The 27,350-nt window shown below is 30.7% G+C and overlaps 1 protein-coding gene and 1 long non-coding RNA gene across 3 annotated transcripts; one reads left to right on the top strand and one right to left on the bottom strand.

Annotated features, from left to right (window-relative positions):
* Positions 1-10,288: 10,288 nt before the first annotated feature.
* Positions 10,289-14,353, bottom strand: LOC123886330 (glucan endo-1,3-beta-glucosidase 7-like). Of its 2 annotated transcripts, XM_045935660.1 has the most exons (5): positions 14,240-14,353; positions 12,825-13,492; positions 11,928-12,284; positions 11,190-11,505; positions 10,289-10,575 (listed from the first exon to the last, which is right to left on the bottom strand). In XM_045935660.1, the coding sequence occupies exons 1-5, from the start codon at positions 14,304-14,306 to the stop codon at positions 10,538-10,540; spliced, it is 1,446 nt and encodes a 481-aa protein (XP_045791616.1). In that variant the 5' UTR covers positions 14,307-14,353; the 3' UTR covers positions 10,289-10,537. The 2 variants fall into 2 exon arrangements, with proteins under 2 accessions (XP_045791616.1, XP_045791619.1); XM_045935663.1 differs by lacking the exon at positions 10,289-10,575 and having other exon boundaries at positions 11,474-11,711.
* A 5,990-nt stretch (positions 14,354-20,343) lies between these two features.
* LOC123886339 lies at positions 20,344-26,993 on the top strand. The gene is made up of 5 exons (XR_006801282.1): positions 20,344-20,569; positions 20,674-23,385; positions 23,472-25,032; positions 25,120-25,228; positions 25,414-26,993. It is a non-coding gene; the product is annotated as an uncharacterized LOC123886339 (long non-coding RNA).
* Positions 26,994-27,350: the final 357 nt, after the last annotated feature.

A 27,350-nucleotide genomic window follows, 5' to 3' on the forward strand; every position in this document is an offset into this window, starting at 1 on the left:
ATCATCACTAAACAACATGAAAATTAGTTCATATTTACTCCATTCACCATTCTTTCTCCGAAAATGAAAAACATTTATTACATTCTCCTTAACGATTGATTTGAGTCAAAACAATCTTGATAGTACGATTTTTGCTTTTTTTTCTTCATTGTTGCAGTTCTATTGAAGTAAGTGTGCATTTGAAAGTAAGTGTTCATTGTTGCAGTTCTACGCAGCAGTTCACAGGAGAAAAAAACAGCAGTCCTCCCTTAAAAATTACTCCTCGTGATCTCGCGTCATACCACTAACACGCTTGGGCCAAACAGAAATAATCTTCGACTGACAAACGGGCGATGACCTTATCATACATCTCAGATAGTCCAATCAAGATTAAACAGTTCACATTTCAACCTAATACAATTGAAAAGTCTCTGATCAAGCAACCTAGATTGCATAACTGCAGCAAATGCGCGATTTTTCGACTAAAAACGAGTGCCGTCAAATAGCAACCACGACATAGCAGAATTCAAACAAAACATTATTGTTCTATAATACGCTATTTAGTATTAAGAATTATCAAATACTCCATATGGTCTCATGTACAAGAGACAATTCCTTTTTTAAGTTCATCCGATAACTGATGCATTTGGTCCAACGATTCTACAAGATAGATCGGTTATTCAATGGAAACATGGAAATAGCAGTAAACCAAATTACACTGAATCTGTCCCTAGTTTTAGAATTGCCAATCACTAAATTCTTCGAAATAGATAAATGAGTCGGTCCCCCTTCCGCCAAGACAACCGGAATCCCTACTCATCTCACTAACTCCCTCCAAATAGCTCCCATCATTGGACAATTGAAGAATAAACGATCTTCCGATTCTATATCTCCACAACCTCCAGCAATCTCCCATTGAAACAGCTCCCTCCTCCACTTCCAATTAATATTTTTTACTCCCTCTTCTTCAGGAGCTTCTATCCTTGAATTATTATGTCTAATAGGAATTCAGGAGGTAAATTAGCCCACTGGCTTTGTGATGATGATTTTGTTCTTGGTGGTGCTGATGGTGATAGTGATATTGGTGAAGAACATGGTGCTATGTCAGATTTTCCATTTCTATGCATATGCTTGGTTTCTACAGCTCTTCTATAGATGTTGCTAATTCCGTCTTTCATTTCCTTGAGCTCTTTCACTATACTCTTGAATGACATTATATGTAGGACTAGAAATCTAGCATAGCCATTGTGTTAGAAAAGAGAAAATTAAATATCATGTTTTTTATGAAACCATACACAACAATGTAGTAACATTTTTGTTAAGTTCAATGTATTTATCATATTAACAATGATGGAATGAGAATATATATATTGAAATAAAAAACATGGAAATAAAATGAATATGTATTCCGGCCTGCAAGCATTCATGAAGTCAGCACATTGTTGGTTGTTTAATCGGGATTAGACGGTTAAAATTTCAAACTCGATATTTTAGATTTTCTAAAAATCAAAATCTACATGAAAATGAAAATCTAGACCGTTCAATCTCAATCTAACTACCACTTATGTGCTGACTGCATGATGAGTACAAATTAGTGAGCACAAATGTAAAGGTTGGTACAAGATTTAAGTCCTTAATCTAATACAAACTCATATATTGAGAAACAATAAAAAAAAGAAGTGAAATTAATTTAAAGCTAAAAAATTTAGAGAAAGATGCATGTACCGTGAGACAAGAGTTTAGAAAATGAGAAGAATTGTACCTCAAACTGCAACAAGGGAAAGAGTAGATGGAAGTTGAGGTTTGTGAGGTTTATAGGTTACTACAACAAAGTTTTAAACTTTCAAAACAAAGCCTGTGGATTAAACTGCAAAGTTTAGTTTGGTGTTTGCAACAACACAAGAACACAACTCAAACTTTCATGAAGATCGCATCCCTTCTTTACAAACCAAACCACATGGACAAAACAAACCTTAATTTGGTGTTTGTAACAACACAAGAACACAACTCAAACTGCAAAGTTTAGTTTGGTGTTTGCATTTTTATCACATGTGTTTCCCAATTTGATAGTATATATAAGATCTTCGTGTCCCGTAAATTATTAATGACCAACAATCCAACGGTCCATGTCCATGGTTATCAAACCGGACGCACCGATTAAGATCTTCATGAATGTTTTTTTATTTTTGAAATAAATGCAATTTTCAGTCCACTATTTTATCTTAATTTTAATTTTCTTACTTTCAAATCTATAATTTTTTTACTTTCCTTAATAGTATATAATTTTCTTACTTTTAAATCTACGGTTGAATAGATGAATGTCTGATGGATAAGACTCTTACGGTAAAAGATTTCAAAGATTCAGGAGATTGAAAGATTTTAATTTCCTTGTCACTCATCTCCCTAATAATATTTAGTTGGTTGTCATTTCATTAAATACTAAGGAAACAGGATGAAGCAAACTCTTTCATTTTAAAAGATGCTTTGAGATGCTTTGAGAGAAGACTACAATTTTAAAGAAAAATATGAAACAAACTCTTTTCACCGTAAAAGATGATTTAACAGAATCATGAGATTGAAATTTTAATTTACTAAAATTTTAATTTTCTTACCACTCATCTCTATGTTTGTTGTCATTCCATCTCTTAAGGAAAGAAGAAGACTCTCTCACAGTAAAAGATGATTTGACAGATTCATGAGAGTGAGATATTAATTTCCTTACCACTTATATCTCTGACAGTAACATTGTGAAACAGTTGAAGAATAGATAAAACAAACTAGAATCACGTGGGGAGTGATATGAAAGATCATGAATTTATGTGAAGAATAAAATAAATGTCATCACAAAATTCTTAATCTTTCAAGCCATCGGCACATAATTCTGAGCTCCAGCTCCTGAGAAAACATATGAAGCAGACTCTCTCACAAGAGAAAGTATATGGGAAAGTGAAGTGTCTCCTCTGTAAGGGATCTCTAATAGTAACATTGTGAAACAATTGAAGAATAGATGAAGCAAACTAGAATCACGTGGGGAGTGATATGAAAGATCATGAATTTATGTGAAGAATAAAATAAAGGTCATCACAAAATTCTTAATCTTTCAAGCCATCCCCACATAATTCTGAGCTCCAGCTCCTGATAAAACATGTGAAGCAGACTCTCTCACAAGAGAAAGTACATGGGAAAGTGGAGTGTCTCCTCTGTAAGGGATCTCTAATAGTAACATTGTGAAACAGTTAAAGAATAGATGAAGCAAACTAGAATCACGTGGGGAGTGATATGAAAGATCATGAATTTATGTGAAGAATAAAATAAAGGTCATCACAAAATTCTTAATCTTTCAAGCCATCCCCACATAATTCTGAGCTCCAGCTCCTGATAAAACATATGAAGCAGACTCTCTCACAAGAGAAAGTACATGGGAAAGTGGAGTGTCTCCTCTGTAAGGGATCTCTAATAGTAACATTGTGAAACAATTAAAGAATAGATGAAGCAAACTAGAATCACGTGGGGAGTGATATGAAAGATCATGAATTTATGTGAAGAATAAAATAAAGGTCATCACAAAATTCTTAATCTTTCAAGCCATCCCCACATAATTCTTAGCTCCAGCTCCTGAGAAAACATATGAAGCAGACTCTCTCACAAGAGAAAGTATATGGGAAAGTGGAGTGTCTCCTCTATAAGGGATTGTAGCCAAGTAACCCTAATTTTTTTCTTTGAAGTGCAGATATTATATTAGATCTTTCACAATCTAACCAACAAGAAGGCATGAATTCACCAATATAAATGGCAGACAATTATCATAGTTACTGGCACTTGTAAATGTAAAGAACAAGGGTATTATTATTTATAAAAAAAGAGTTTCACCATCTCATTGACAACTGTGAGAAAATACATTCATCTTATTGACAACTGTGAAAAGACATATTACTAGATGGCCTCACAAGATTGACTGAGTGAAAACTTAGTTTGATTTTTACATTTTTATCACTTGTGAAAAGACATATCTATAATTTAACATTTGCGTAAAAAAAAAAAATTTATAATTTAACATAATTATGGCACAAAACTTGGCTATATAAGAGGGAGCCACTTTGATAGTTATCTACAGTATATAAGATTGTTGCTTTGACCAACAATCTAGCGATCAATGGTTATCAAACCAGCCCGCACAACATAAGATCCTTTTTTTATGGACTACCACATAACATCCTCATGAATGTTTTTTAATTTTTTTTTTACTTTTAAATCTATGATTTTATTCTCCTAAATTTTAAAATCATTGACTTGTCGTCAATAGATATTTCTACTACTATTAATATATTAAAATCGATTACCACCAACGTTATTAATTTATTCTTACTTTTAACAACGTTGCAAATTTTATATCCTTCTTTGTAATTTCACTAAAAAAAATATAATAAAATATTATAACAAAATAAATTATAGATAGGAACAAAACTGAGATCAATCCATACATAAAAATAAAAAATATATAAAAAAAAATCATAAAAAGTTTAGTCAATAAAAAAAATTATAGAAAAAAAAAATCGCATACAAATAGGAATATAGAAATAAAAAAATACTCTATCAAATGTAGACAACATTTTTCTTAAAAAAAAACAAACATATAATTTTTTTTTTTACAAACTTAACATAAACAATATTACTACAAAGTTTATTGTTAACCATTAATAATAATAATAATACAATAAAGTTAATTAGTATCAAACTTATAAATTACCCTAAATATTCCTAATTTCTAATTTTTGATTAAAAATATACACAGGACCATTATTTGTCATTGAAACATAAAAAATTGAATAAATAAATACAAGAAATATTTAACACTTTTTCTATAAAAAAAAAAGACGAAATATTTAACACAATAATTCAATTTATATTTAAACAATATTATAAAACAAATTTTTAAATATTTACTATATAAAAAAAATTTAAATATTTAATTTTAAATAAATTTCTACATTAATATAGTGACAAACTCAAATATGGAATAAAAGTCGGTGGACTCGTACGAATGCACGGATCTTTAAACTAGTTTTAAGTTAAACTAGTTTAGAGGCTCGTGTATTTGTAGGGAGTGAGTGATTTTTTTTTTATAATCGAGTTAGTGATTTTTATTCGATATTTAAGTTCGTCATTTTTTTTCATAGAGTATTTAAGTACATCATTATATTAACATAAAAAATTATTTAGAATAAAACATTTAAAAACTTGTTATAAAACATTGTTAAAATCATTTACTTTTTTGGTAAACCAAATGTATCATCCGCGTGCAACTGCATAGACTAATGTCCTCGAGCTAACTGAGATCCATTTAATAGGTTGGCATCTCCCAACAAATTTTTCTCCACACGCATCAGTTAAGAATCGAACTCATGACCAAATGATGAAGGGACCCAGGTATCTACCATTTGTGTCACACTACGTTGGTTATGCGTATTCATCTTATTCTTTCTTTAAACTTTTTTTTTATAAGTAATTTTTTTTGTTGACTAAATTTTTTATAATCTTTTTATTGCTTCTGGTTTTTAATAATTTTTTTACTAAACTTACTACAATATTTTTATTGTTTTTGTTTGTTCCTATTTTTATACATAGATTCATATTTTTATTGTTCCTATTTTTATCAGTATCTTCTCTTTTGACAATATTTATGCATATCTTGTTAATTCAATTGTTATTTCTTAACTGATTTATTACTCCGTATTAAATATAGAAGTATAATTATAAAAGTTTAATAGAGGTACACTGACGGTGCAAAATAGTTTTACACAACCATCAAATAAGAAATCACCAATCTTCCATGTCATATGAAAAAATGGAGTAAAATGAGATGACATGACTTGTCATTGGATGACAATGTAAAATTATTTTACACTATCAATGCATATTCATTTTTCTCTAACTATGAGTCACAATCCAGATAATAACAACATTTTCAATAAATAAAAAATAGAAAAAGGTTCGATCACACGATTCATTGAATCTATATGATATGAATATTTTTCATGAGTTACAAGATGACAATTTTTTGGATTTGGATCCTCTTATTTTTTCTCTCTCAAAAATGTTTTTGAGAGAAGAAGTGATGATAGAGAAAGACACATAGAAAGAGAGAATTCAAACCAAATTTGTTTATGTTATTTACAATTTAAATAAATAATTGTTTTTTTTTCTTCATTTTTGTGTGTATTTAATTATGGTTCATTTTCGTTCCAAAATATAAGAAATCATTGACCATTATATGTATATCAATACATAATTTTGATTACAAATATTTTTAATTATTTATTAGTGAAATTATATAAATTAATATTTTGAAAATATTCATCAAAACAAATCAAACAATAATATTAAAAATTTATTTAAAACAAAGAATTTTTTTGACGGTATAGTAAGTTGTTTTATTGCCAAATTGAGGCAAAGTTATGTTGCTTCAGCATGCATGATTCCACCTGGCGGATTGCATGCCTTTCAAATAGGACACATCTACTTTTTGTATGACATGTGGCGTTTTATGATGACACGTTGCGGACTCATTCCATATTAGAAAGACAGGTGGTTCGATCAATTATGACCTTCTAGTTTTATCTTTCCTTTTCAATCTTCTTTTGTTAATTTTCTGTCATCTTGACGCTACTATTCTCTTCGCCCCAAATCTTTAATTTTTTTTACTTTTTAGCTGTGTAGTATGAGTATTTCTAAAATGGTAAAATATCTGTATCGGGTATGTACCGTACCGGATATTTCATGGTATTTTTATGGTACGTACCGATTTCGTACCCATTTTTATTTGGTTGATTTATGATGATGAATACGGAAAAAACATATTGGCCGTTGAAAAATCTCTTAAAATATTATAATTTTTTATTATACTTCAATTATCTCTCATTTTTTATGAAAATAGTTGAGACGGTGGACAAAAAAAAAATTAAATCTTCAAACCATGATGATAATAATTCACTTAAAAATAATTTTTCTAATATTTTATATTAACGTACCCGTACCTTAAATTTTCTAAAAAGGTTGTACCGCGTACCAGTACCCGTATCAGATACCGGTACCGTACCCGTACCTAGGAAACATAGCTTTAAAGTTTTAGTCATTTTAGAAAATCAATGCACATTTAGTGATACTTTACCATTTATACCCTTACTAAAGTTAAAACATTAATTAAATATATTTTCTCTTTCTTAATAAAGTAAGGATAAAAATACTTTACTTATAATTTTTTATCATTTCTTAATCTCCGTGTAAAATTCCAAAAGGACTAAAGTTTTGAGACGAAGAGAGTATTAAATATCAACAAATATTTTTGGCCTTAAATATAAGCAAAAGTACTAAAATCAATTTTATTTAATGTTATTTTTTTAAAATTACCCTCATTAATTGTTGTGCAAATTAGTATAAGGTATTTTAGTAAATGTAATAGAAATTTTTCAAAAAAATAATTTCTTAATAAGTGTGCAAATTAGTATATTTACTTAAAAAAACTAGAAAGAATATTTGGATATCCTCTATGTAGAGATATTCTTGTGTGGTAATGATACCAAAAAATTTCATTGGGTCACACAAAAAACACAACATATAGCATAATTATTTAAAAATATAATTTTTTCTTTCTTTTCTACATTCAATTTTTCTTGTGTCTTATGACCACACAAGAATATAGCCTCTATGTATCAGTCATCTAATATTGAATGTTATTCGAATCTCAACCTCCTACATATATAATTTAATGTCTCTGCCAACTGAATTAAGTTCACGGGACAAATATCTTATTAATTTAATACCTCAAAATATTCATTTACAAAATTATCCCCGCATACTTTTGATATTTTTTTAGACTGGTCATTTAAATTCTTTATTTAATCAATTGTTTAAGTTATATTTTGTTTAAAATGTTACCATTTGTAACAAGTTCTATATATTAAAACCACATATAATAATGTTTTAATATTGAGATAACTCATGTGGACATTTTAAATTCATCTCTTTCCTCTCTCAAATACATAACAGTACTATTTATTTAAATGAGCACGTGTTTTTATTCATCAATATAACACTTGTTGTTTCGGTCGCTTACATTGTTAAGAGTATAACACGTGTGATCAATAATATGATAATTAAAAAATGTAAAAAGTAAAAAAAAATAAAAATAGATTTATTGAATAACTAATATATCTAATCTATACTAATATATCTGATTTATACTCATGATTCACACTCCATTGAAAGTAAAAACTCTCTTTCTACCAGGGGCGGGGCCCTTCATGGGCTGGGCAGGGTCATGGCCCGCCCCAGAATTTTTTATTTTATTTTCATTGGTATATTATTTAGCGGCGGTTATAAACCCCCGCTAAATAGTCAGAGTAGTTTGTTACTTTTCTCTTTGTGGGGGTTTCAAAACACCGCTATTTGGACAACCCAGAATTAATTCAAATATCCTTCTTAATTTATTTTTTTTAAGCATCCTTCCAATGTTTTATTGTTAAATAATTTATAGATGTTTTAAAATGTATAATTTATTTTATCGAATTATTCAAGTATATTTTTTTGGAGAAAAAAGTACTCAAATTTTTATTTAAAATATAGTTTGTGTATAAAAATTCATGTTTGATCAATCTTTTGTTAAAAAAATCTAAACTTTTACTGGAGAGATTCATATAATATTATAAACATAAATACAAGAACTAATTAAATAGTATGAAGTTTACATATGAATTGACATAAAATATATTTCATAATATATTTTTAAAATTTATTTATTAAAAATGGTAATGGTCCACCTTTTGACTATTTTTGAGATATCCATATTAGACATACACTCAATATGATATGTCTTTTTTCTTTAGTAATTTTTTTTGCATATTCGATTTATATTTGTAGCGGTCCGCCCTAATTTTTCGGGCTAGCCCCGCCACTACTTTCTACCATTATCTCATCATCATCTTTACAATATTTAATTATAGAGTCATGCTAACCGGTGCTCCAGACACTGGTTAAGAAAACCAAAAAAAGAAAATTTTAAGTTGAAAATAATTTTTTTTTTTTAACTTTCGAGAAGTTCACCGCATAACTTCGAATGCCATATTACTATATTATATTCACTAGCATCCAAGCGTAGTGCCAACAAAAAAAAAAACGTTTGTGGTTTCTTATCTAAAGAGACCGGAGTTTGAACGGTGCTTACTACTTTTTCCGTTCCAAATTATACTCCCTCTTGAAGCAGACATCCTGCTCTTTGTAATTCTTTCTTTCTATTATTGTTACTTCTCTCTTACAGGGGTAAGTCGGAAATTTTTAACAGAACAACATTAAAATAATAGTCATAGATCGAACCGCTATTTTTTTTTTAAGAGATTTGTATCTCTTATCACTTGTATCAATTTAGTCTCGGTTAAAATGAGAGTAATTCTACCTTTCTACAATCTTAGGTCATACAATAAAAATATGTAATAAGCATTTTTTTTCTCTTCTAATTTTGACTATATTATAAGGAGTGGGAAACAAATTTCATAGTGTGCTAGGTCTTTTTTGATTGGAGAATATATATTTTTTATCCTATTACCAGAATACACATATTTTTTATTGGCTAATTTTACTAGATGTTGAGTAAATTGCCTACAATTAGTCAAAAGAAAATCTAATAAAAACATTTTTTTTTTTTAAATTCACCATATAGTAACACTTCTGTACCATGTTAAACCATGTTTCTTTGGGGGTAATGGAGTTATTTTTAAAGGTAATGGAGGGAATGTGATTGATGTTGTGGAACAAGTTAGATATGTTTCACGGGTTGGTTTGTTTTCAACTTTGAAGGAGGGTTGCTTATTATCGCATTGGTGTTGATTGTTTGGAGGTGGTCTGCAAGCTGAGACTCATCTGCCTAGGTTTTCTTGTCTACCGATGTCCCATCAATTTTTGACTCAAGAGCTGATTTTTGGATTATAATGATGAGAACTCCTCAAATTTATTAATTTTGTGCATACAAACTAATCATATTTGGTTTAATATATTTGCTTGGATTGGCTTTTAATTTGATTGCAACACCCTCCTATTGTAGGGATCATTTCAGATATGATATACATTTGGCTATTGAGGAATGACATTATTTTCAAAGATGGAAAGTTTTGTCATGATTCTATCTTTGATTTGATTAGAGAGGTTGTGGTATTGGGCTCTTAGCATAAGTTGAGGGAAGAGTCAGTTGTTTTCCTTATAAAAGATTATTACAAAATTTTCAGAAAGAAACACTTCATATTATCTGAACCAACAAATTAACAGATTAGCATATGATGACTCAACTCTTCATAGTAAACACATCACAAAAAATGCAACAGCTTGACTCTAATAGAGACATTTAACAACACAAATAGAGGGAGATTCTCCTCTGTACAGACACCATTCTTTTATTTCAAAGCACTCTTAAGACCAAAACATTTTTTTAACGATTATTAAAAAATAATAACTAAAACAACAACAAAATTAAAAATAGCATCATCCTTTATCTACTTTCTTGTTTTTTAGGTTATGCATTCCCTCCAGTATAAATACAACTATTATAACCTACAAAAAAAAAATATTAAAGTGAGCATGTCAATTTAGTAAAATAATCAAAGTAGTTTAATCGTCTACAAATTTAAAATCATATCTTCTACATTCTCAATTCCTAAAATCTAAAGTGATAAACAAGACAAAGTCATATAACTTTTAAAAAAAGCACTTCATAACAACTACACCAACATTAGAAAATGGTACGAAGTCAGAACCAATTAACTTTTGGCAAATAATGCACAGCAGAAAACTTTCATGCAATGTATGTAATATTTGGATAAGTTTTTTTCTTCTTCTACTAATAATCAGCTATAAGCTAATTGATAGAGAACACAAAAGACCCCGATATAGTAATGTACCAAAGGAACTTGCATACTCTAAAATAACTTATCACTTAATTGGATGAAATAAAAATCTTAACCATTGATTATTGACAAGAAAATCAATTGATGTTGTTCAAACACATTTTATAATTTGTTGATATTATGCACATAATATCTGCAGTTGATTTATGGTTGAGATTATATGCTTTAGAGAATTTCTCACTACAGAGAAATTGAATAAGACTCAAAGAAGAGAAGATAGGAACAAAAGATATGTCGCGCAAAAACAACGTGAGAACTTACTTGGGTTAGTTGATGTTAGTGTAGCTGTCTGTGAGAAATCACAAGTTAATGGATTTTGCCCAACAGTGTGATAAAAGAGATTCATGGCATATGCAGCATGGTTTGCTAATGTGTTAGGTTCGAAACAAGCTCCACCTGGTTGAATTAAGCTACAATCAATCCCCTGCCCACAAGCATAATCCAAATTTGCTTGTAGTTGCACATCAGTTAATCCTGCTTTTGGCACACACCATGCTATGTTACTATTATACGGTGTTGTTGGACTTGGAACTTTTGGAGTCGAATTCAAAGGAGATTTTGACACATCCGCATTAATCTTCAATAAAATTCAGAATTACAAAATGTTATACTTATACACTACTAGAACAACAATAAGATAAGATATGTGAGCATGATTAATGATTGCAAAATGCTGGCTTCATTTCCATTTAAGAATCCCGCTTTATTTGGCGTAGGGCTAGGGCCTTTCTGTCTTGGACCTGTTTGTGCTGGAACCACTGGAGTTTTCGATACTTCCGGAGTCTTCAATCAAATTCAAAAATACATTGTTAAACACAACAATAGTGTAGGCACTCAAGAACAGTTTCAAGACAGAGCTATGAATATGATGATACTCGGTGGTTCAAGGTTCATGGTTTATACTCATTAAACTATATGAAGTTGGTTAATCATTGATAAATGACAATATTTAATGAATGATTATGTAATAATGTAATATTATAGAGATAGAATTCATACCGGGGCGGCTACAGGGCTACTGGTAGGAGTAGTACTTTGTTGCTTAGAGAGACCTGCGTCATAGATCATCGATTGATCAGGGTTGTAAAGCCCAAAGGCTTTCTCAGAACCAGCTCCAGGCTTCAAGTCTTCATCATATAAAGCAAAGATGTATGTGTCCACTGATTTCCCTGGCATCAGTGGTGTCCCAACCTTGGATCGTAGGTGCTTAATCAGATTACCGTTGTACGCCTTTGCATTCTCAATACTCGGTCCAGCCTCGTCATTATCTCCTTTGTAGGGCCACCCGGTCTCTGCGACCATAATCTCAACATCCTTAAAACCCAAAGAATCTAATGCAGATCGAACAGCATCCACCTGCATTTTACACTTATGAATTACTAACAAAACTAATATATAATTTCTTTCTAAATAATAACTTATAGTATTTATAGCCAGTACACGAAAACTTTAAAATATCAGGTATATATATGAACCCTCTTCACACTTGACATGTTAACATTCACAAATATATGTGTTGTGAAATATGATCATAATATACGCGTACAAACCTCTTTATGCACTAACACTAGATAGTCTTTCAACTCAATTACTACACACTAGAATAGATAGTGTTTGAGCTCAATAACTAAACATTTTATTTTAATTCATCTAATATAATACATGCTATATGATTGGACATTTATATCTATGTAACTATGTTATTAATCCCAAAAAGCCTCGAAACCCAAAAATGCTAACCCCCTAGTCACTATTATAAGCAACAAATCACTTTTTAGATGATTGAATAACTGATCTATATGCTATAATAAGCCTATAATAGATTTATTGAATAACTGATTTATCTGCTGTAATGAGTCTATGATAGATTTATTGAATAACAGATGTATCTGATACCTGAGCATCAAACATATTCATGTAATTGAGTTTGGTGTTGGCGTCAACTCGGCCGGCATTAGGTTGAAAGAGACAAAAAGCCAAATTATCAGCTCTTCCAGGATCACTTTTGTAAGCAAAATAAGGATAAGGGTTAATAGCAAAAGGAGAACCAGTATCTTTATTAAACGACAACAAACCCTTCAAAACGGCACTATATTCATCATGAAAACTTCCAGCAGAAGGAGGTTCAGAATTCGACAAAACCGACATAGTATGAACCGTAGAAACCCTAATTTTACCACCAAGAGAAGCTTCATCAAGTGCTTTTTGCACGTTCTGAATCGCCGGTAACATTCCGTTAATAAGATTCGTGTCATTTGAAGTTATGACTTCGTTTCCGACGGTGATGAGGATGATGTTGCTGGCGGGATAGAAAGGGATGACGTTGGTGTTAATCCAGGTTTTGGCGAAATTGGGATCGGAAGCTAGTGATGGAATGTCGCCGTTTGCGGCTCCGATTACGATTCCGATTCCGGTGTTTGCTAGTGCTTTGATTATGGCGGGATCGGTTCCGTATAATCGGACTTTTTCGAATGCGGTGGTTTGGAGTAATTTTGCGGTGGCGGATGGTGGTGGAAGGTTGTCGGCGAGTTGTCCATAGTTTACTCCTAAGAATGGATCAGAATCTGCACACAAAATGATAAAATTTGTAAAGAAAATTTAAAAAACATAACAGCTAGTATAATTCTTTTTTCTTTATAAAATAAATAAATAATTTTTCAAGTATTTTTTTTTTGGTTTAATTGTATTTTTTTGGGGTTAAATGACAATTTTTTTTTTTTGTTTATAATAAAGCTGAGGATTAAACAAGAACATCGGCTATATTCTACACAAATAATCGGAGATTAGAGTTCTAACAAAATTTTTCATTTCGTTCACATTTATAGTATATGAATTTATCCCCTAAACTACCCAAAAAAAAAAAGTTCTTTCAATCAAATTAGCACATGAGCCCAATTATTTGTGTTACTACATTAGAGACTAAAATTAATATTTACATAAAAAAAAACTTTCATAATTATTATAAAATTAATTTACCTCAAAAAATCACAGATTAAGAACTAATTAATTCAAACTTTAGTAATAAAAAGAACTAATTCAAACTAGACAAAAATAGAAACTTCAAGATGGGGCGGTTAAAAGGCAAAGTGAGTCTAAGACTTGGTCAAAATTAAAGCATCTCAAGATTTCTCTACGTTAAACTAACTAAAAAGAAATCTATTACACAACTTCATGGAACAAACTCAACAAAGAAACAAGTGAATCTTGAAACTCTGTCCTTTTCCAAAGCATGGGTTTTGACTTTTGAATGAAACAAAAATTTCATGTGTAAGTGTAACTGAAATTGAAACAAGGGTTACGAGGAAACTTACTTGCAAGGTTGAATGTGAGAAAGAAGAGTACAAGAAACACGGAGACAGAAGCAAAAATTGTTGTCATGTTAACGTTGGGACTTTGAAACTGCACTTGTGAAACAAAAGGGGGAACTGAAATATATAGCTAATAATAGAAGGGTAAAAACGTAAAATACAAAAGTGCTTAAATATCAACTTCTACATCAATGCATTTTAAAAGTATATATATGTTTTAATTTAAAAATTTATAAAGTAATGTATGTGGCTGCTTGTTATGCATTTCAAAAAGTGAACATTTGAGATTCAAAAAGAGAAAGTGAAAATTGTTATTAACAAAAATGAAAATATATCCACACTCATTTTTTCTCCTAGGCTTTTCAGTTTTCATATGTTATTAATCATTTTAAAAATATGATTAATTCAGTTGAATATACTTAACCTAACTCTTAAACAAAATCGTGGATAATTTCAATTACACGATCAACTTTCAATATTATATGTGATATAAATTAACTATCTAATAAACTAAACCAATAGAAATTTTGTATGTGATTAATCAAGTCTCTTGTGTGTAAAAAAACTGAGTGTCAATCAAACATTTTTGAAAATTTGTTTAAAAAATGTTTCTTAAAAAAAATAAAAATTGTTTCAAGAAGTGAAAATCCTGTGAACTCTATATGAACCTTATATATGCTTAACTCTACGAACCACATATGCATTACTCAGTAGCCGTTTTTTTATTAACATGTTATATGTATAAAATTTTCTTGTTATTTAATGGTGACTAATCTCTATAAAAAATTCTGTTAGACATACAACATAAATTTTCAGAAATCAAAGCTATTATTATTTCCAAAAAAGAAGAAAAAAACTGATTAGCTATTTTTTTTTTTTGAAGCAAAACTGATTAGCTATTACTTGCATGTTAAACAAAGAACATTCTCGCAGTCGAACACGAAGTTACATAATAGCATAAAGTTAGCATTTTATATTTGATCACGTCCTTCATCAAAAGCAACAAATTAGTGGAATGTTATTTAGCTTATGGGAGCAAGTAAGGACTAAGGAAACTTTGCCAAGGTTGGCACAATCTATGCGCAAGCAATCTTTTTATGTTTTTATTATCCTTTAAAAAACACTACATTTTAAAAAAAATCATGTCTATAATATTTTTATGATTGTGAATTGTGATAATAAATTAATAATATAAATGTATGTTACCTAATTTTTTAGGCCAATGATAAGTAGTAAAAGATTAGACGACTGCTTAAATAAGATCGTGCATGTTTTCTTTTAGGTTTTTTCTAAACTACCCATCATAATTTGTGGATATTTACCCATCGATCAATATGATAAGAATAAATCATATGCATGTAAAATAAAAGTTTATCACAAGTGAGTTGTAAATATCATGTGCAAATTTATTTATGTGGCTATTCTTATTAGTCGATGAATAAACTCTCCAAATTATAAAATGGTAGAGCAAGCTCACCCTTCTTTTATACCGATATGATAATTTAGCACTCAATTAGAGTGGAATTTATTAACTTGCTTTTTCTAAACCATCCTAGTTAAGGGTCCTTGACCAACATTTACGTCCCAAAGTATCCTAATATTTAGACTATTTGAACTCGTTATAAGACTAATCTTTAAAGTCGACAATAAAATATTACAAAATTAAAATACTTTTTAAATAAACGACTGACTTTAGAGATCATCAAACTTATACTCTTTTCATGGGAAGTATTTCGACCAATTCTCTCAGCACCTTATGGAAACTGAAAAATTTGTTAAAAAAAAAATAAATGAACACGTGTATTTTTATTTTTTTGATAATTTAATAAGTGTTGGTACTTGTTATTCCCTCAAACGTATATTGAGTGTTAAATTGTGTTATTTCACACGGATCTAAAGAAGTTGCAAACAAATGAAAAATAAACTAATTTTATTAATTATTAGATGTTAATCATTGTTATACATATATATAGTAAAATATGATAAGTTTGACCCAAAAACACTTAGATAAAATTATGCGAATTTTTTTTGACTTAACCAAGTTTTTGGATTCGACTTTTAACATGAACCAATGTTAAAATTTCTAGAGAGAATTTATCACTCATTTGAAGGTGAGAACCAAAATCAGCACCTACCTTACCACTTCACTTCAATTAATTCCAATCAAACAAGTAAATGCTGCCAAATGTTACAACAAACAATTAAAATTCAAATTCAAATAGTGCTTAATAACAAAAGTAAAGCAACTACTATAATTAAAGACATGTAATGTGAGTGCTTGTTTCCTCTTTTGGTTTGGCTCCACATTCAAAGTTAAGCAGAAAACTAAGTTAAATTGTATTGGAGCTTTTAACGTGAAAGTAGTGTTGTGGGGGTAGGCCACGGCCTCCACTTTTGCTGAATAATTGCTCATTTCCATCTCCTTCTAGATCAACAATTCTCATTTCTTAATTCCTAAGTTACCCAACAAAACATGACCAAATTATTTCAACGGTTTAGCAGTATATTTTATGAAGTATTTTTTTTTTGTCTATCTATATATTTATAGTTGGATTAAAAAATATATATATTGTTGGATATATTCAGAGGCCGTTGGTTACAACTTATTTTAAAAATAAATAAATTTTGTTAAAAAAATAATCACTTTAAAAAATAGGGCAGAATTCTACAGTTTCTCTTGGATCAACAGGATTGCAACTGAATTGTTATCGTCCCTCTTAAGAGAATAATAAGAAACAAGAGTAATAAGAAACAAGAGAGAATGATGTTCTTGACATCGACCGGTTATCTCCAATGTGTTGAAATTTTTGCATACGAAATACCTTATAGCTACTATTGGTCGTAGACAATAGGTGATTGCATATATGCATGGCTCTCGGTTCTGTTTTTAAACTTCCGACAGTCGCTCCAGACCAATGAATCTATCTCCAATTTCGCCGATCAGGTACATTAACTCTTTTTCGCTTCAAAGGAGGTGACCATTGTGGCTATCAACAAGCTAATACAATAAACATTGTTCCCGTGGGTAAAGTCATTAATTAACTTAGTTGAGTTTTTGAGCAACATGGGAGTTGCTCAACTGAGTTTATGCATGAATTTAGAGAATCAACATGTAAGTGACTCACATGTCATGTTAACATGTCTTGAGTAGGAATAGTTATAATTGAGTTTTAATTGATTTTTACACGTATTAGAATTTAGAATTTCACTTATATTAAAGCAATGAATTTAAACAAAAAATGAAAGTAAAATTACATAAAAGGTAGAAATTTTGGAATATTATTAAAAATGATAAGGATAAATTAGTAAACTTGCTAGTAAAATTGTTTATGTTTCTATGTTCCTATTTTTATGTGTATTCATCTTATTATTTCTATAATATTTTTTTTATTGACTAAATTTCTATAATTATTTTATGTTTTCTGTTTTCTTATAATTTTTTTATTAAGTTTCCTATAATTTTGTTTTGCTCTTATTTCTATGCTTAGATTCATATTTTTATTTTGTCCACATATTATTAATAGAGTAAATTACAATAAAGAATATAAAAACAGTACAAGTTAGTAAATTTGGTTTTATTATATTAGATAGATCTAATGTAACATGTTAATATAATTCACACTATGGCATTAGGTTGAACACTAAACAAAGTTTTTACTTTTTACACAAAAAATTCTAACCAAATGTACTTATATGGATTATGGAAGCAATTTAATAAAAAAAGATGAAGAAAAATCCAATACAGTCATGCAATATTAATTTAATTTTTTACAATGCTTTATTCATTTTAGTTGTTAGGGTGTAAGCAAATTAAGCATGAATAAACAATTAACAATGTATTTTCAGATTCAAGAAGATAAAAACAAAGTCATGCGATATTCATTAATGTAAGCAAAGTATGAATAACAAAATAAACTTTCTATCACACAACAAAGGTGTGCAAATTTATCTTCTAGTTTATGCCAACCTGCTATTCATGGGAAACATAAATCACTTTCTAAAACATTTTTTCAAAGCCTTTCTAGAATAGTTCATGGACTCATTTATTTTAGTTTTTTTAAAATAATTTTGGACAATATTTTTTATTTTTGTTTTTGGAAAATTTTCGAATGATAAATTAGTTTAAATAATTTCTTTTAAAATATAATTTTAAATATTTAATCATTTTATTAAAATTTCTTTTTTGATCATAAAATTTAAAAAATAAATCTTTAATTCACTTTACAGTTTACATAATGTTCCCTCTCGATCTCCCATTTAAAGAAACTAGCAATGTGCAGAAATGTTTCCTTCTCCTCATGTTGTAGTCCATCGACACTCATTCGTAGCGCACATTAATAATTTTACTATTTGGATAGTTCTTTGATCTATCCAAAGCATCTCTTTAATGAGTAGCATCTCAATTACACAAGAAAGAACCAACTACTCCATTTGATAATGGAAGATGTTGGATATATTTCATTACCTCTTGAATCAAAACAATTGCTGCCTTGATCTTTAGTTTTGAAGACTTTTCTACGAAAAATTTCACATGCATCATTACTCTAAATAGTTAATGATGTAATAAGAAAATAAAAAATGTTAATACGTGTTCTTATGCACATTTTAAGAATGCAAATATAACAATATTATTTTGAAATTTGTGTAATATTATATTTTTTAATCATTAGATCATTTGCCCCATAAACTCTTGGAGTATGCACATCCATTGTGGTTATCATCATTCTACTACCGCGAGAAAGCAATTTAGGATTTTCTCATGAACATTGCAACAATTGCCGCTCCCATTAAGGTGACAACAATACCTTACCTGTGAAGCGAAATAGATTTAGATTTGTTAGATTTCAAAATGTCTCATATAAATTTCAAAATGTATGGTTGAACATAACATTGAATTGATTTTTTTCTTTGATCAAGTTTTCTACCTTAAAAAAGACAAGAGGTCACACCTAAGTAAAATAATTTATTTAATTTATGTGATAGATGGGTTTATTCAAACGAGAGGGGGTTCAAATATCAACTCCCATATATGTTAATATGACCCAACGGTTTAAAGCCCTGCCAAACAAGTGTTAATTTTTTGGCCAACCCAAAAGCTTCCAAATAAGAAGTCCCAGTAGCCTAGGAAAAAAAGAGATAGACACGAAAACACGTGTCAGACAAAAATATCTCTGGTCGTCATTATCTACAACCTTCTTTCCTTCGTAACCTAAATAAATAATGGAAAATGCTGAGTATCACGAACACTCAGTTCACGAAACCCACGAACAGGTGAAACATGGGAAAAAGGCTACAGTATGTCGGTACAAAACAGTGCTAATCTATTTTTTTTTTTATATAAAACAAATCCAAAGAATCAAAACTGATGGCAAATTATCAATTAAACCGATTGACATGCACCCCACTTGAATTGGGAAAAAGTATTTTAGATTAAGCATAAGCACTGTTTTGATTAGCACAATGGGAACCTTGTATACGTTGAAATTTGAATATAAAGAAGACGTTAGCCATGATTGGGGTTGGGGTGTAGCCGTGTAGAGATAGTTTCTTGATGGCTGCAATAAGATTTGAAATTTGGATTGCAAGTTGGTGGTGGTGTGGTTACACCGACAGAGTTCTTATTTTCAAAGAAGTTCTCTTTGTTGCAAGACTAGTTGGTGGTGTGGTTACACAGTCTAAATATTTGTAAAGTAGTGATATAAAGAATAGAGAAAAAGAAAAGTTGTGGGTGGGATTCAAACAACGTTTGCCAATTTTGGGCGTCTTCGTATTTTTCGTTTCGTGACATATAGCATAGCTGATAAATAATACTTCATCCCATCCGGTCCTATGTATAAAAAAATTTAAGTTTTAGATTAATGATAAAACTAATGTATTTAGTCTACAATTTTGTCAAAATACATCAATTTTCCAATGAATAATTATAATCTATATACATCAAATTAAATTCACGATGAATCTAAAAAAACAAATAAATATTCAATCTTATTGTAAAAAAAAAAAAAATCAATCTTCTTTGGTAAAAAAAAAAACAAATATATTCAATAAATTCTCCTATTCAATCTGGACCGTTGATATAGTTGTTAGAAACTAACCACAGCTGTTCATTTTCTCCATAATTCACTATATATAAACGACCCTAACCATCTCTTTCTCTCACCCTATTTGCCGCGTCAAAATTGTATCATCACCAATCCTAATTTTCAGTTCGTTTTTTCTCATCGTTTCGATCTCGATTTCGTTGAATCGTTATCGATTCGAGACCTTCGAAATTGAGATTTGACGCAGACACATACTCATTCAATCTGGTTATCTGATCATGAATCCAATAAGGTTAGTTAATTTTCTAGTTTTATTTTAGTTTCGACTTCTAGTTTCGATTTCTGCAATTTATTTATTTGGATTTCGTTTAATCGATTTGGTTATTTGTTTGTTAGGTCTCGCCGTCGTGGTGGATCTAGTGATGATCGTGGATTTGATGCAAAATCTGTGTTGAATCAGATCGATTAACACAAAATTAGTTCAATATTTTTAGTTTATGATAATAATCCTATATGATGATGTTGTTATATTTTGTATCGGTTTTGAATTTCGATCGGCTAGATCGGAATTTTTGGTTGCTAGAGAGAGATAGATGTGATGTGAAAGGTACTCTGTTCAGTTTGTGTGAATTTTGTTAATGGATCTTTGCCATGTCAGGTGCGCTTGCATGGCAGATCCGAAAAAGCTTAATAAAATAACAGTTATTTTGTTTTGAGAGGGAGAGAGATTGGTTTGGGGTCTTTTTTTTATTTGCCCCGCCACTTTCTCCCTCTGTTGTGGGTGTGTCTTGCCTTTTCTCCTTTTTGCTTTTCTTTTCTGTTTTTTTTACCAGCTGCGCATATTAGGATTCTAATTAACAATCTATTGTTCTACGAAACCTAATTCAACCGATGGTGTTAAATAGAAGCTATAACGGGTCGTAGCACTATGACGAAACAAAATTTGAACAAATAGCTATTGTTTTGTGAGAATATGCTATTTAGTATAAAATATTGTCAAATAGTAGTTGCTATGGCGGCGTTATAATTGGACAACTATTTTCTGTGACATGCGATTGATAACATTGAATTCAACAAGCAATTGGCTATTGGCACGACAATGCAATGATAACAAGGTAAACAGTTATGTTTTTGTTAGAATTGAACACTTTATAATCTCTTTTATACTTACTATAGGTTATAATAACTCACATGTCTTGAACTCATAGCATGCCCAATATTGTATAAATTGAAGGCTATGCCTGCAATTAAACTCCACAATATGCTTTAATCAAATTTAGTTAAGAATTAAGATAGAGATGTGCAATATTTTCGTCCACGGCTTATTTTATTAATTACATCTTTATGTCATCTTTAATTCAATGTTCTGCATTTAGACTAGTCTAAATTAAATTTAAATATCATACATACTAGTAATACCTATCTGTTACCACTCAAAACTTTGAATTTGTACATTAACTAAGTCGGAGAGGCATCAAAATTATCTGGCTGAGAGGAACTTAACTTATTTAGTGAATACAGTAAATAAAAACGCATATGCATATGTTTGTTACTCATGAACACTCGTACACACTTGTACTATGATACATATTATCTATAGCTCTTAAGCTACAAAGTTTATTTAATTTTCCCAGTAATTGTATCTATATGGTGGTGAATGTGTCTGACATCCATATTTGTTCAATACTATGACTGTTGATATCAAGTGACTGTATGAAACTGATGGGTGTTTTGCCCCTGAATTATAAGCTCTTAGTGGGGTTTCTAATAGGTTTTCTTGGCATGTGTGGGATTTGTTGTACGAACTGTTACAGTAATAAGCTTCCAAGAAGCTTACTAGCTGGTGAGTGCAGATTGCAGTAAAACACTGTACGTGTAACATTGAGGCTCATGGTGTATTTGTAATGTTGTTGTCAAGTATTATACTCTTTTCAAACATTGTGCGACCTGGAATACATCTTGTAAGGAGAAATCTGAAGACCTGATTGTTGCTAGAGGATTAAGGTTCCCGAGGACTGATTTGTTCAAACTGTCTTGAAGTTTTGTGAAGCTGGGAAGATTTGGAGGTATATGTTTTCATCCCTTGCGAATTTCAATCGGCAAGATCAGAAGTTTTGGTTGCTGAGAGATACATGTAATATGAGTGTAAAGTATATACACTACAACATAAGGTACTTGTTCTGTTGTTAACGGATCTTTGCCATGTCAGGTGCGCTTGCATGGCAGATCCAAACAATCTTAATAAAATTACAGTTATTTTGTGTTGAGAGGGGAGAGATAGGTTTGTGGACATTTTATTTTATTTCTTTGTCCCGCCTCTCTCTCCCCCTCTGTTGTGTGTGCCTTGTGTCTTCTCCTCTTTCTTCTAGCTTTTTTTTTTTTTTGCTTTTCTTTTTAATTCTGTTACTTTGCTTCAGTCTATTGTGCCCCACACATATTTGGATTGTTCTATTTAACAATCTACCGTCACGAAACCTAATTCAACAAGCAATTTGCAACTGGTTGAGTTATGTGGTGCAATATCCAAGTACGTTTTTGTTCTATTGCTAGACTTGAGCATTTAACAATCTCTTTTTTACTTATAATAATTAACATGTCTCGAATTCATGCCATTATTATATGGTTTATTGATTAAAATCAAAGGCTATGGCTGTTAATCAATTTATTCAAGACAAATGTGTGTGTGTGTGTGTATCTTTGTTCACTCACGAGCACTCTTACAAACTTGGGACCGTGACACATATCTCTAGTTCTTGAGCTGCAAAGTTTATAATTTTCCCAGTATATGATATCCATATTTGTTCAATACCATAACTGTAGACATGAAATGGCTGTTGAAACTGGTTGGTGTTTTGCTGTTGTAAATTGTAATATAAGCTGCTAGTTGGACTTGTAATTGGGTTTTGTTGGCATGTGTGGGATTTTGTTGTATGAACTACTTAAATTGGCCGTCAAGGAATAATGTTCTTGGTGTAGTTTCCACTATTGATGTCAAGAGAAATCTGAAGACCAGATTGCTGCTAGAGGATTAATGTTTCAGGACTAGTTTGCTCAAATTGTCCTAAATTTTTGTGAAGCAGGGAAAATCATTTGATTCTTTTGTTGGAGGTATGTGTTTTTATCCCTAATGATAGTTACAGCTGGTTCATGTGACTGGATAAAGTTATATTAATTCTTTTATTTACTGTGTGCAGATTTTATTGGAGTTTTATATTTTGTATCCCTTGCAAACTTCAATTGGCAAGATCAGAAGTTTTGGTTGTGAGAGATACATGTAATATAATATGAGTGTCATGTATATACAACAACAGAAGGTACTTGTTCCGTTTTTGTAGTATTTGTTAATGGATCTTTGCCATGTCAGGTGCGCTTGCATGGCAGGTCCTAAAATCTTAATAAAATTACAGTTATTTTGTTTTGAGAGGGGAGAGCTAGGTTTGGGGACATTATCTTTTATTTATTTGCCCCGCCTCTCCCCCTCTGCTGTGTCTGTCTTGTTGTCTTCTCCTTTTTCTTTACTCCGTTATGCGCCACACTCAAACGTTTTGGTTGTGAGAGATACATGTAATATAATATGAGTGTCATGTATATACAACAACAGAAGGTACTTGTTCCGTTTTTGTAGTATTTGTTAATGGATCTTTGCCATGTTAGGTGCGCTTGCATGGCAGGTCCGCAAATCGTAATAAAATTACAGTTATTTTGTTTTGAGAGGGGAGAGCTAGGTTTGGGGACATTATCTTTTATTTATTTGCCCCGCCTCTCCCCCTCTGTTGTGTCTTTCTTGTTGTCTTCTTTTTCTTTACTCTTTTATGCGCCACACATATTAGGATTATAATTTACACTATCCTCGTTACGAAACCTATTTCTGCAAAGCAATTATCGACACTTTGATGTATACAAAGCAATTAATAACACTTTGATGTATACAATGCAATAACAAGGTACATGGTTATGTTGTTATAATATTATTACTAGACTAGAATTGAACATTTTATAGTCTCTTTTATACTTATAGTTGTATAGTCTCTTATACTTGTAGTAACTCATTCCTGAATTCATGACATTATTTTATAGTGTATTGATCAAAATTGAAGGCTATGGCTACAATTAAAGTCTTGGATATGTTTTAATCAATTTATTACAGACATACATGTGCAACATTTTCATCATTGAGTTATTTTATTCTTTCATCTTTTTGTCATATTTCAATTTCTAGTGTTAAATTTTCTACACTTAAATTATACACTTGTACTATGAAATGTAGAATCTCAAGCTCTTAAGTTGCAAACGTTATTTGAATTATTCCAGTGTATAACTGTTTACATGAAATGACTATTCAAGCTTTGAAGTTGCAAAGTTTATTTGAATTATTCCAATATATATCTGCTTACATGAAATAACTATCTAAACTGGTCGGCGTTTCACCGTTGTAGTATAAACTGTTATTCGACTTGTGATTGGGTATTCCTGGGATGTGTTGGATTCTATTGTATGTGAAGGAGCCTACTAGCTGGTGAGTGCAAATCGCTGTAAAAAACTGTACCTAGTGTATCTTCAAGGCTTTTTGCAGTAGTTTGTATTACATTCCACCTTTTCAAGCATGGTGTGACTTGGAGTAACATCTTATTAAGTGAATTATGAAGATCTGATTGCTGCTAGAGGACCGAGCTTCCAGTATTGGCTTGTACAACTTGTCCTACAGTTGTGTAGCAGCCTAGCAGGGAAGAAGACCGTTTGATGCTTCTATTGGAGGTATCTGTTTTCACCTTGAATGATTGTTACTGGTTCATGGCAATGGTTAGAGTCATATTAACTAACTTTGTTTTGGTTTCTTTGCAGAATTTTTGTGGAGTTGAAATAGCATTATTTTATCGAGCTTCATTTGTGAGGTGATAATTTTGTTATTTGTTCGGGATAACTCCATTTTATATTTGGAGGACACCAGCTTGTAAGTGTTTGAACACTAATGTACTTAATGTCATCTAGCATGATTGATTTCCTAAATATTCAATTAATTTTACATTCATATTATGGCCTAAATATTTTATGTTAAGGTCATATATTTATGTTGAGTCAGCCTTTTGCTATTGGGCTTTAAAATTGTATTGTTCCTAATACAATTCATTTTTCCAGGTTTATATTTATCTTAATTTGTTTGAAGGAAATTTTAGGACGGGAGTGTATGCTTTCAGTTTAACTAGTCTTTGGGCTAGTATAAACTTTAAGCGCATGCTCATCTGTGTAGTAAAAAATAGAGGAAGACCGGTGTGTCGTCACAGATGAATGTTGTGAGTTTCTTCATTCAATGGAGGAAAAAGGATAATGAAAGAAGAAAGAAGGGAAAGATGATGAATTCTAATTTATGAATTTGAAATATGGTTAGGACACTACCCTTATATTTTTATTATAAGGACTAATTTGTTTCATACATTTTTCAACATTACAAGTAGTCTAGACCTATGCACAATCAAATTCAACAGAGTCGGTATAGTAAATCATAAACAAATGAGATTTGGTTTACCATTCTGAAGTATTAAAAGTTGTTTTTTAAGAATCAAATAAGAGTCTGGTTTACTATTCTGATCTGATTCAGGTACAAAATTGTGTAATAAGTTTAAAGTTTTTTTTTTTTTTGAAAAATGTGGTAAAATTTGTGCTTGTCATATACATTCTTTGTATATTAAAATTTTAACTTGAGTTTAAGGGATATGCATCAACGGCGTAAAATAATTTTACATCGTTATCCAATGGTAACATATCTTTTCATTTATGCATATTTTGTAACCGATTTTAGAAATAACCAACACAGTAGATTTAGTTTACACCAACATTGCATGTTTTTCTTTTAAGTTTACAGTGCCCATTTTTAAATAAATGATACTTTTATTTAGAATAAAAAGGTGAAAGAGACCCTATTTACATTGTTGGGTACTGGTATAGACAATTTAATGTCATATCATATTTTCATATTAATTTATACTTAAAAAGTTTATGTTTCAAATGAATTTTGTCTTTGCGTACTGGTATCTAACAATCTAACAATGTAAATTGGGTTCTAAGAATCTACTTAAATGAATATGGATCCAACAGTTCTGTATATAAACTTGGAGAGTTTTTCACTTATATTTTGGAAACGACAGCTGCCAAATATATCCTTGTCCAGATGAGTAAATTTAGACAAAATTGTGTTTTTACCGGATGAGCAAACTTGGACGGGTGGTTTTTAAGAATCACGAGTGGTAGGAAAATAAATTCTCATGAAATTATATAAACTTAATGGTACTCAGCAATGGCTCAACAATGTTACCCAGATATGTTCTTTGAGATTGTCTTATTGCCTATGATGGATCCATATGCTCATATTGGAATGAGCCCCCATACTACTATATGTATGGGAGGTTGGTGGTTCGACTCCACCTGGATCCGAGTTATGTCATGTAAAAGCATAGTACTCATCTTTAGTTCTCTTTGTCTGCAAAGTGAAGTTATAATAGTTGCATGTAGTTCATTGTAGAGGTCTGTATATGTGTTAGTGGTGTATCAATGAAGAGAGTTTAAAAACCAGTTAGTTTCACTATGGGTGATACTGTGAAATCATTTAGGCTTAGCCATGGATATTGATGTCAAGCTTAGATGGAAATGTTCTGTCATATCATATGTGTAAATCATTGGTTGGTATGAAATCATATTTTATATAGTGAAATTATGATCAATTCTGTATGTTCGCTTTTTCTTTATTGGGTTACTAGTATTTTAATGGGTTTAAATTAGATTTTTGAATGCAGTTCCAGCAGAACTCATTTTTTCAGGTCAAGCTCAGCAGTATGGATTGCCATCTGAGACATCAAAACGACAAGTTTAAGAAGGCTATTGTTGGATCAAGATCTCAAATAGAAAGCACCATGTGCTCCTTCAATTTTATCGTTGGAAGAGTCAAGTTGTGTTGTGTGTCCCATATATCGTGGGGTACTACTGGGGTCGTTGGACTATGGACATTCTTTCTCTGCGTACTAAAAAGTTTGACCTAGTACTGTATTATTTATGGAGGGTAGGAATCAATCAACATGCTA

Source organism: Trifolium pratense, linkage group LG1 (assembly GCF_020283565.1).
Source record: "Trifolium pratense cultivar HEN17-A07 linkage group LG1, ARS_RC_1.1, whole genome shotgun sequence".
In the NCBI taxonomy this organism is placed as follows: domain Eukaryota; kingdom Viridiplantae; phylum Streptophyta; class Magnoliopsida; order Fabales; family Fabaceae; genus Trifolium; species Trifolium pratense.

Excerpts from the sequence above, each read along its gene's own strand:
- LOC123886330 (XM_045935660.1), bottom strand. The coding sequence starts at position 14,306 with ATGACAACAATTTTTGCTTCTGTCTCCGTGTTTCTTGTACTCTTCTTT. Across the intron at positions 12,285-12,824 it reads TGAATATGTTTGATGCTCAG|GTGGATGCTGTTCGATCTGC; the intron begins GTATCAGATACA and ends TGTAAAATGCAG. Across the intron at positions 11,506-11,927 it reads GTAGCCCTGTAGCCGCCCCG|ATTAATGCGGATGTGTCAAA; the intron begins GTATGAATTCTA and ends ATTTTATTGAAG.